The 12214-nt window shown below is 41.2% G+C and overlaps 1 protein-coding gene across 2 annotated transcripts in view; it reads right to left on the bottom strand.

Annotated features, from left to right (window-relative positions):
* The window catches only part of baz1a (bromodomain adjacent to zinc finger domain, 1A), a 118094-nt gene that overhangs the window by 82633 nt on the left and 23247 nt on the right, over positions 1-12214 (bottom strand). For both annotated transcript variants that reach the window (XM_072488672.1, XM_072488663.1), the window contains exons 7-10: positions 7013-7150; positions 1994-2102; positions 694-875; positions 165-260 (exon numbers count right to left, since the gene is read on the bottom strand). In XM_072488672.1, the coding sequence (XP_072344773.1) occupies positions 165-260; positions 694-875; positions 1994-2102; positions 7013-7150 (525 nt within the window). The remainder of the gene's footprint in view (positions 1-164; positions 261-693; positions 876-1993; positions 2103-7012; positions 7151-12214) is intronic.

Below are 12214 nucleotides of genomic sequence, written 5' to 3' on the forward strand. Positions count from 1 at the left end.
TACTGAACATGCGACCTAGCTCTGCATAGCCGTACCCGGAAGTCACAGAAAATAGTATTAACCATGGATTTCAAATGAACTCTATCGCCAACTCGAGGGTTTTTAAAAAATCTATTATTGATGGATGTACAAAACTACTAGAAAGTTTAAAATTGCACAAATACCTTCAAGTCCTCACATTCCATATCTTCACGGGGCTTATTCCATTCTTTAAGATATTCTGCATATTTCCTCTTTTCTTCTCGCAGTTTTTCCCTTTCCTAGTTAGATTGTCCCAATGAGAATATAACATAAACAATGATTCATAACATATGTAGAAAAACCTTCTAAAATTTGTCATCCATAATAATGCCGCAGATAAATGGAGTGTAGTATTCATTTGTAGATGCAATTAATTCTGGCACACACCATTTTGAATTAAATCATTTCTGGTGAACATGAAAATATAACCAGAACTTAAATCTGCTTTCTTCTGAGCTTGACTAAACAGAAGATAATATCAGTCTCCCACTGTACAAAATCCAAATGAAGAAATTAACACTGCAAATATATGTATATTAAATAGAAAATGTGCGCAGCATTGCCCAAGTGCAACTCATGTATCGCCAACTTCCAAAAACATTTTAAACTAGCAAAACAAAGTTTTAGAATGGCTGACTCCTGGATTGCACCTTTGCAGGTTTTACCCATTACCTTCTCTTTCTCCAACTTTAGACGTTCCTTTTCTTCTTTCCTTTTAATTTTCTCTTCTTCCAATATTTTCTTCAACTCTTCTTTTTTCTTTTCTTTGTCCTCTTTTTCTTTCTTTTTAGCTTCCAACACCTCTTTTCTTTTCTTTAACTCATGCGCTAGTTCCTCTTCTTTCCTCCTTTTTGCTGTCAGTAAAATACAAAAACGGCTAACACTGTAGGAAACTTCATTTCGAAAATACTAAAATGAATTTGCACAACTTTGGCAATAACCGTGGCAAAATTTTAGAAATGTATGCATTTCCCATTTCAAAACTGTAGTCAAGTCTTCATTAAGCCCTCCCCATTCCTTACACCTCTCATTCCATCTCCAATCTAACCTTTGCCTCAAAGTCTTCAAACATATCACCCGCAACCGATTGCATCTTGTTACTCACAACCAGCGGCCACAGTGGAAGAATCAATCCAGTCCAGACTTTTAGGTTCAAGCTGGTTTATCGCAAGACGCTTCCTCATATCTACTAAACCACAAGAAGCTCCCACCCCAGTTGTCTGTATTTATCGGATAATCAACGTGATTGCCGTACATGCTGATTGATGGTACATTTAGACACACATACCAGTCTTTGAACCCTGTCTAGACGCTACTGGCCACAGACTTGTGTCCTAGAAAATGGATATCCTACTTATGACCTCAATGTATCATCGGCCTTCAATCTCTCTAAAGCCGGCCATGTTAAGCAGCTCATTTTCCTGCCCCGAATGGTCCACGTTATTGGCACTGCCTGCCCTACTATTTCACGGCTCTCAGCAGCACAAGTCGGATCAGCTTATCTTTCTTTGCAACATTGTTACAACTAGAGTAACTACGGGTGCACCTATGACTATGATCAGCATTCTGCTGCTCAACTAATTTACCTGTAAACATTCATCAGACACAAAAGAAAAGCTATATAGTTTCTGCAGCTTTCAGCTTACAAATTCTCCATCATGCCTGCTGGGAAATTACAACTTTTGTCAACTTAAATACTAAAACTAAAGTTAAGCCTTTAAACTCAAGCCCTTTCTCCAATCTCAGATGCCTCTCAATGTTGCATTCTTTCACTGCTTTGTTCAACCTTCAAACCCCACATTCAGTCCATCATACAAAACTTATTTGCACTATTTCTACCGGTGGAAAATAGAATCCAAAGCTGAAACCCCATTATTCATGCTCCCTCATGGGAAATTACCATGTGTCAGTGATAGCAAGTCTGGAAATATGCCGCCACCCTCTGTCAGATGCAAAGTGAAGCAGAGCATACCTATTGCTTTCATTTCTTCCTTTTGCCTGCGCATCTTTTCAATTTCTCGTGCAGATTTGTTTCTATATTTTGACATGTCTTCCCCATCAGTAGCACTATCCGACTGATACTAAAAAAAAAATAGTTTAGCTGATATTTCAATTTATTTGATTTACCTTCTAAAAATTGAAAAATTCTTTGTTGCTAAGCAAGTGCGAAGTTGTAGCCAGAAGTTTTCCATAGATTGATATAGGGAGAAGAGGACATGCCATCCTGTCCCTAATTAAACATTTGTACATCAACCAGTTCATACTCATTCCCAAACGGACATGCTTTTGAGCAGCAACAAGCAAGGGTTTTTCTTATTCTTTCATGGGAGAAGCGGGTAGCACTTTGCTTCACAGCTCCAGAGTCCCAGGTTAGATTCCCAGCTTGGGTCACTGCCTGTCTGGAGTCTGCACGTTCTCCCAGTGTCTGCGTGGGTTTCCTCCGGGTGCTCCAGTTTCCTCCCACAAGTCCCGAAAGACGTCAGGTGAATTGGATATACTGAATTTTCCCTCTATGTACCCGAACAGGCATCAGAATGTGGCGACTAGGGGTTTTTCACAGTAACTTCATTGCAGTGTTAATGTAGGCCTACTTGTGACAATGAAGATTATTATGGGATGCAGGTGCCACTGGCTGGGCCAGCAATATTTGGCCATCCCTAAAGCATTTCCAAATCACAATGAGGAAACTGATATCAGACGAGAGAGAAAGAGGAGAGCAAAGATGTTCATGAGGAAACACCAATCAGAACAGACTTTAAACTTTGAAGTATGTTCTGGCCAGGTCATAAACTCGTCAGAAACCGCCTTACACGGACTTTTCTAATTTAAAGACAAATGCAGGATTTTTGAGTCAACGGAGAAAGCATAATTTTTATCATATTGTTATTGTGGAGGAATTTCACAAATCAAATAGAAAAACACACACACATACATAACCAACATCCTGCGTACTTACCACTAAAAGTGAACAAATTAACAAGATTATTTCTAATGCATGTGTGTTAACTTAAGTGAACTTACACATGATTCAGACATGATTTGTACCATAGGAGTTACTACGGTTGTTTTAAATAGTCACTTGGTAGTACAGAACCTGAGCATTGCTGTTAAAAAGTGCTGTTGAAGATTCTCGTCTTGCATAATAATAATAGTTATTAGTTACTGTGAAAATCTCATAGTCGCCACAGTACGGCACCTGTTCGGGTACACTGAGGGAGAATTTAGAATGTCCAATTCACCTAACAAGCACGTTTTGAGACTAGTGGGAGGAAACCGGAGCACCCGGAGAAAACCCACACAGGCACGGGGAGAATGTGAAGACTCCGCAGACAGTGACCCAGGTCATGAATCAAACCCGGGTCCCTGGCGCTGTGCTAACCACCGTGCCACCCATACTCATCAGGACAGAATTTCAAGAATACCAAATTTCAAAGGAAACAATTTATACTGCACGGGTAGAGGGTGCTGATTGGTTGACAAGTAAACTCCAATTAATCAAAGGGCTGCCAAGGGGAATTCACCAGGGAGCAGCTGTCCCTCAGGCGTTTGCTTAGTAGAACAAAGTGCAAAGGTCAGTGTCCTGCATATGAATATGCATAGTTTCTAAAATGCATGTGAGCCATATTCCAAGCCCAACTATTAATCTTGAATTGTTTGTTATTGTAGTTGGGATGGTTAGTAAATGTTGTCCAATCAGTGTCCAACATTAGATGCAATTCTATGTTCTGATATTTGCAATCAGAGGGAGGTCGAGTACAGTCAATGTCCTTGCCTATTACAAACAGCTGAAGGGATGTTCTATTTGATCTGATCTGCCAATCATTGGGATGTACAGCCTATAAACCTGACACCAGCACTGAAATTCGTAACAACATCACTCGTGTGTGGTTGTCAGAAGGTCTTTTTGGCTTCATGGCAACATCCTGTTCATGGTGAACGCCACTTGTGTTGCTGCTGCATAGTAGCAGCGTGGAACAGCTAGCTTCACGTGTTGCTCAAGTATTTTGAGACACTTTATGCTTCTAGGGTAATCGGGAGGTCGACTGGGCACTTTTCAGGGTGCCTTTATGATATTCAGTCTGCATAATCTGCTGGGAGTAACCATTATACTATGGAATAACTCTGATGTGCTCTATTTCAGCATCAAGCTTACAGGAGGTTGGGTCACATTTTCAAGATTGGTGATAAGGCCAAACCTACAGCGCTTGGAGCTGTAGGAATCCCAACGCATTTACTGACCAATGAAGGTAGACTTTGGTAGATGGTAGTGGAGAAACCATTCACAGATTTCCCAACTAGCATGTCAAGGAAACGGAGCTCGTTGAATGTCCCAATTGATGGGGAATGTATGCCTGGGGTGGCACCCATCAAAGTGTGTAATTAAATTCTTATATGGATGTTAGTGTGTGATGTGTCTAGAAAGGATCCTACGCGTATAACGTATACCTGCGCGTACATGATGCCTTTCAAACCAAAAACTGCCTGTGTTGCCAAGTTCATAGAAGTTCAATGAACAGAGATTGGGTCAGCCCATCCAGATTGACATATCGTTATGTGGCAGAAATGCCGATGGCTTCCTTGGGTGGCACATTAGTGAAGAGGCAATATTGAACAAGCACATGACGATGTGCAGTCTTAAACAGTCTTCATGAATGTGAAGGAGTCCTTCACTGCATATGTGGAAAATATGCTGAGAACTGGTTATAGCAACTTGCTCAACTATTTGACTAATTCATGTTCGGCAAAACCAGTTAAGAAATTAAATAGAGGCATAGTTGTGTGCCTTAGGCAGCCCATACATACATCGACAGAGTGAGCCATGAGGACAAAACCTATCACATACACTACAAGACAGTTACTATTGCACAAGTTTTTCTTTGAAATTTTTTTTGAGTGGCAATGGGTCCAATGGATAAGAACTTGGACTGGTCATCATAGAATAACGTGAATTTTATCAATATGTCATGCTTGTTGAAGATGACTATTCCAGTCGTATGCCCAAATAACTGTGGCCATGGGAATCCCCTCTAGACCCATCTCTCTAATATTTTCATCTTTGATTGAGTAACCAATAATCACCTACCCATTGCATATCCCCAATAGGTAATGATAAATTTACTATATTTGAAAGTGCAGCTGCATGCAAGAATTCCCTTTGATCCATTGTGATGAGAGATGTTATTACTTTTAATATTTTTGGGATCCATGGTGTGATTCTGTGAAGCAGGGTTTTGGGTCTGTGAGCGTGTGGAACTAAGTTAATTAAACTGAAGAACATGTCAGTGGGGTTTAGGACTTCTGCAGAGTATGGGTGTTAAAGTCATGCATTTGAAGTAGGTATGACAAAGTGTATTTTCTAGAAGTAAAAAAAGTACTGGGTAGAAATTTGCATGAGGGGATAAACAAGGGTTTGGATTTTTAACTATTAAATTTCAATGGAGTAAAGATTTTACAGTTTGCAAGGGATTCATGAGAAAGGAAAGGTCACTAAATTTTATTTGACCTGAAAGTGGGGGAAACAGGGAGAACATGATATATTTTAGGAAAGTTGCTTTCAAAGAAGTGCTAAGGACATTGGAATCGAAGGCAAAAGGAATATTTAAGTATAAATGTTGAAAGCTTAATGTGGGTGATTACGGGAGACCCCCTGGGTGCTGCTCTGTGTTGGGAAAAGAGCGATAAAGGTGAAAAATTAGATCAGCCTTTCCAGCCAAGCCAGAAAGTGATTTTTTTTTTTAAAAAAAGAAAGCAAGGTTTTGTTTTGAAGTTTCTTGAATTTCCACAGTAGAGTACAAGTGAATGAGAAGTCCTGGGATATACCTTTCCTCCAGTAACAGTGGGTTTGCCTTGTGGCATTATTGGAATTTTGTAGTTAAACGTCTATAAGGGAATGTTGCTCAGACGGTGTTTACCCACGTGCCTAACCAAGTGAGGGTTTTTTGGGGGGGTTGTTCTGTGTAGCAAATTTTAACAATGTAAACGTAATCTCGTGCGCTTAAGTTTCCTGTTCTTTTGTCGGTCGATTAGCCTGGTTTGAATTTAAACACAAAATTAGTGGATAACTGTTCCTGGTGCATTTTCCTCATCAACACCTCTACCATAGTTCACATGTCAACCATCAGCACACCTTTCTCATGCAGGATATACATTGCTGTTCCCTATGAAATGTGGTAATCTTGTGATTGTCCTAATGAACGCAAAATGAAAAGCTTTGACAATGTCTTTTCTTCCCCCAGCAATACCCAGAGTTGTTGCAACACAATTTGCCTAAAACTATTTACTTAGAATTTTATGTAAACTAATTGCCAACAATTTTCCCCAATTTGAAGTGAATGCATTGAAAAATTAGACATCCCAAATGTATTTTGAGGTGTGATTTTCAGGTGGTCAAAGAAATCCAGGCGCTTTGTTGCCCAAATATCATCTCAAATGATTCCGGTGTAAGCAAAAGTAATGCTATATACTCGGCATCCTAAAAAGGAAGACTTGCATTTATCTCGCACCTTTCACAACCAACGGATATCTCAAAACCCCTTTAGTCAATTAAACACTTTTGTAATGTAGAAACGCAGTAACTCATGTGAGCCCAGCAAATTTCCACAAGCAACATGATAATGACCAAATAATCTGTTTTTGTCTTCTCAACAGGGATAAATATTGGTCAGGGCACCAGGAGAGGGGTGGGGGGAGCAGCGGCATAACATAGGTCGAATGGCGATCACAGTTGGATTGCCACTCCATTCCCATTTACTTCCCTGCTCTTCTTTGAAAAAGCACTATGAGATCTTTAACATCCACCTGAATGGACAGACTGCCTTGGTTTGTAAAGCCTCATCCAAAAGATGGCAGCTCTGATATTGCAGCACTCTCTCAGAACTGCACTCAAGTATCAGCCTTAATTTTTGTGCTCGAGGCCCAAGGCCCAAATATGTAGAAACCATAGTATTACAGATCTTTAGATGTGTGCAAAGATACATTAATTTTTACTTACATGTGCTAATGAAGAGCGGTTCTTATGAGTCCTGCCCCGACCTCTGTTAGAAGGACTGAAAATAAATGTCGATGGATCATCCGGGAACAAATGGGAAAAGTTCTGCTCGGTAAGCTTGTATTTATCAACTGTTGTAGACTGAATAAAATAAAACAAAATATCCAAGTTCAATATTGACAGTATTTATAATATCTTTCAGTAGCAACATTAACAAAGCTCAAGCATCCACAATGGTTTTAAAGATGGAGAACAGCTGTTTGCAAAAAGTAATTATGAACTGATGTGAAAGTAAATTTTCTAAGCAATATAATTGATGCTCAAACATTGCAACTATCAAATCAGTTTCCTTCTGCATGGGTTAATCAGGGACATTGAGTGTGGATTTATGATGGTTCAACTTTCATGAACAAAGAAAAGATCAAATTCTTGAGAGCTGGGGCAGGGAGGGGAGAGAAAGGGGAATAGTCATTGAGCAGTTCAAACAAAAGATGGCACAGATGGTCTTGCAAGGACAATAAGTGTCACATATACCAAGGATCTGAGTTTAAGGTAAAACAACAATTACTTGCAGGAAGAAAATGTTGCCAAACTCGTCAGAGGAACAAGCAAAATCTTACAAAGACAGATTGTGTGAATTTGGGGAAGATGACCAGTCTGGTCAGAGGTAGGTTTTAAGAGTGACTTGAAGGAGGAAAGAAAGCTGATGTTTTAGGAGGAGCATTCCAGAGTTTGGCAGCCAATGGCACAAACAATAAAATCAGGGATACAGCAGAAAACAGAATTAGAGGAGCTCAGAGATCTTGGAAGGTTATATGATTGTTTCGTGGTTAGATTACTAGATGAGTAAACCAGAGAACTGGACTGATGATTCAAACCCCAACATGGCAGTTCCAGAATTGGAAATGCCAGTTAAATAAATCTGGAATTAAAGCTTGGTGTCAGTCATGGCAACCATGGAACTCATCTGGTTAACTAATATCCAAGGGAAGGAAACCTGCTGTCCTTACTTGGTCGGAATGTGAATCAAGACATACAGCATTAGTGGTTGACTTTTAACCACCTTCCGAAATGGCCTAGCAAGCCATAAACAATAAAATTAGAGAGACCATCAGGCACTGGCTCAAGCACCTGGTACAAAGGCACACCCACCACCATAAGTTGCACATTTAGAACAGGTAGAGTAACTCAAAATCTGAGAATCTGTGAGGCACATGGGCCTTTAGCAGTTAAATTTTATTCCACCACAATCTCATCATATGCCCAACATTTCCCACAATCTACCATCATCATCAAAACAGGGCACCATCTCTGGTTTAATGGAGAGGAGAGGACAGCATGGTAAGGTGGTATGGTAGCACAGCTGCTTCACAGCGCCAGGGTCCCAGGTTCGATTTCCAGCTTGGGTCACTGTCTGTGCAGAACTTGCACATTTTCCCCGTGTCTGCGTGGGTTTCCTCCGGGTGCTCCGGTTTCCTCCCACAAGTCCTGAAAGATGCACTTGTTAGATGAATTGAACATTCTGAATTCTCCCTCAGTGTACCCAAACAGGCGCCGGAGTGTGGCGACTAGGGGATTTTCACAGTAACTTCATTGCAGTGTTAATGTAAGCCTACTTATGACAATAATAAAGATTATTATTATTATTAAGAGCAGCACCGGGTACAACTAAAATTCAGATGCCAACCTGATTAAGTTACAACACAGGATTATAGCATGCTGCTTAGCATGCGTGGAAGTCACAGCTAAGTGATCCTACTACCAATGGAGCTCTGCAATTGTGTCATATCTATTGTTAATGTCGGTGGACAATTAAGCAATTAGCAAGAGTGGTAACTCCATAAACACATCCATCTTTGTTGTTCCAATAGAAGGACAACATTGACAAAGTTGGAGTGCATCCTATGTGCTCCAGACCAAAAAAAACCCAGAAAATTGCCCAATGCAGACAATCACCATTCTATCAGCCTTCGCTGGTCGTGTCATTTGACAGTGCTATCATGTGGCATTTAATCACCAATAATCTGCTCATCAGTGCCCAGTTTAGGTTTGGTCAAGACTTCTTGGCTCTGGAACTCATTATAGCCTTGGTCCAAACATGGACAAAGAAAGAAGAATTGCAGGAGGGGATAGAATAGCTGCCCTTGACAAAAGACGGTGTTTCAGACTGTGGTACCAAGGAGCCAGAGTAAAATTGTGGGGGGGAAACTTTTCACGAGAAAGAATTACACTTCGCACAAAGGTAACTGTGATTATTGGAGGCCAAACATTTGAGACCTGGGACACATCTCCACAAGTTCCTCAGGGCAGTGCCTTAGGCTCAACCATTTCAAGCCGCTTCTTCGATGATCTTCCCACCATAAGATCAAAAATGGGGATGCTTGCTGATAATTAGTGTTGCCCTATTATGTATTTTCTTTTCTTCCCATGTACTTAATGATTTGTTGAGCTGCTCGCAGAAAATACTTTTCACTGTACCTCGGTACATGTGACAATAAACAAATCCAATCCAATCCACAAGGGCAAGTCAAGAGGCTGGGAATTCATCCAAATCCCCCAAGCCTACTATCTACAAAAAAGATGCACGAGGCAATACTATCCGTTTGCCTGGGTGAGTGCTGCTTCTACACTACTCAAGAAACTCACTATCCAGAACAAAACAGCCTATTTCATCAGCATCCCATCCATCACCATAAAACATTATTTTCCTTCACCACAGTTGGCAATATTACCTTCGACAAGATGCTGTGCAGCAACTCGCTAAGACCTCTTTGACAGAACTTCAAAACACACAACCTCTACCATCTAGAAGGACATGGACAATAGAAGCAGTCGTACAGCATCTCCTGCAGTTTCCCCTCCAAGTCATGCACGATGTCAACAGGAAATCTATCGCCAGTCCTTCATAACTGGGTCACCATCCTGGAATGACTGAACAGCACTTTGTGCATCCCAACTACTCAGACTGCACCAGTTCATGGTGGTTCACCACTTTCTCAAGGGCAAACAGGAATGGGCAATAAATCAGAGATGTGATTAGATCAAAGGTGTAAAAAAAAATTTTTTTTTTTTTTTTTTTTTTTAAACTGAAAATGGTGAGCCCCGAGAGAGCCAAGTATTCAAGCAGGGGGAGTGTAGAGACTTTTCAAATATTTGCTTTGAAATGAGACTTCCTGGTGCATTTCAACAGCATTTGAAGAAATAACCTCTTCCAAAGCCCCTTGCCTTCCCTCTCACCAATGCCCTCCCTTCCCACTGAGCTCCCCTTACCCAAGCTGCACTCACTCAAACTTTCCCTTCCTCCCTGCCCAGACCCACTCACTCACCCCTCCTCTACCCTTTCACCCAAATTTCTCCACCTTGCTCGGACTTGGCTCCTCGTCACTTCTGCTACCATCATTGGGCGGTTTAGCTCCTCCTTGGCTAGCGCCACTTGGATCCACATGGCCAGGGAAAACAGAGTCACCTCCCGGAGGTTAGGAGATTGAGCTCTCGGGATGCTCAGTTTCAAGCCAAGACTGCATCCAATCTGATGTGGAAGGGCAGCCAGGTTTGGGATTTGGACGGCAAGTACGGAGCAGAGATGGGCACAAACAAGTCTCTGCTTTGGCCTCATAAGTGGAGTCTCCCTCCTCGCCTGCCAGAAATTGAACGATTGGTAACAGTGCAACCGATGGTCTCCCGCATGGCAGCCACAGGACTGGCCAGAATAACTGCTCTAGTTTCTCCAATCACTGTTTCCCTCCCTCCCATCCTTGCTGCTTCTCAAATCATATGTTCGGTCTCTGGAGAAGGGGGGAATTCAGTGATTGGAGGAGCTGGAGCTTCAAGCATGGACGAGGCAGAATCTGTGACTAGAACAGCAGTCTTGTCTCTGCCACGCTGACTGCTCCTTCATTCACAACTTGGCAGTCAGTTCCCACGATTGCTCACTATCAGCACAGTTGGGATTTTTTTTTTCCTAAACCCTGTCCCAACCCTGAAGGTTGGATAGCCACGAAACAGCAGAAATTTCTCATACCTAATTTATTAATTGAAGTGAAAGGGAGAGAAAAGAGAGAAAGCCTTTCAAAACAAATGTGAGCAGCAAAAGACAGAAGAAAAAACATCCCTGATAAATGTCGGCCTTGTTAATGATGCTCACATCCCATCAACAAACTGAAGGGGTTGCAGAGATATAGAGATGCAAGGCCATGGAGGGATTAGGAAATAAGGAACAGCGAGTATTTAAAAGAAAACGAGACACGGCCACTCCAATAACCAATGTAGATCAGCTAGTACAGAGCTAATGGATGAACTGGATGTTGTGCGAGCTCGATACGGGCCAGAGGCTTGGATCCATTCAAGTTTTATGGAGGGTGGAAGGTGAGACACCAGCCAGGAGATCACCGAAATAACCAAGTCTAGGAGATAAAGGCATTAGTGAGGCTTGAGCGGAGGTGGACACAGATAATGCTGCAGTGGAAGCAGACTTTCTTGACAATTAAGCAGACATGTTGTCACAGGTAGGTGTAAATGGATTTGTTTCCCCATTGGCAATACTGTGTAGTGTGCCTCCTGTGAGATTTATTTTGGAACCTCTTCCTCTACATATACACATGAACTAGATATAGGCATAGCAAATAAGTAGTAAAGGATCACCTCTAGCGGTCATCAGAATGATAATAGGAGGTCAAAGAGTTTAAACTGACTTTTTTCATACAAGTGCTTATTAAAAAAGTGTATTTTTTCATGACCTTTGAAAGGCATGTTATGCACAAAAAATAAGACAATTGAAGGCCGGGTACCAGGAGAAAGCTGCAAAACAGGAATAGAGTGGGTTGATTTGGTGTGGAGCTAGAGGTGTTTGAATCACAATGAGCCAAAATAGCTCCTTCTGGGATTTAAATTTCTAATGATTCAATGGAGCATCCATTTTGTAATTCAAATTAAATTTAACTATAATTTATGAACAGCAAAACTCCTACTCCCTCTAGTGGTTGCTCAATAGAAAATACGATGCGGTCAGAACGCCTCCATGCAAAAAATTAAACTAGATCAAAATGAAAGCTAATGTTATCCTGAAGAACTGATCAAAGCTCAGCGTCTTTGCTAAATTACACTTTAAAGATGATAGTGACATAAATCAACCCAGACTCAAATCATGGTAGTCCTAATCAAAGTTTGAAATTGCCACTTTTAATCCTGCGTTCATTAAATGCTGCT

This window comes from Scyliorhinus torazame, chromosome 2 (genome assembly GCF_047496885.1).
Source record: "Scyliorhinus torazame isolate Kashiwa2021f chromosome 2, sScyTor2.1, whole genome shotgun sequence".
Lineage (NCBI taxonomy): Eukaryota > Metazoa > Chordata > Chondrichthyes > Carcharhiniformes > Scyliorhinidae > Scyliorhinus > Scyliorhinus torazame.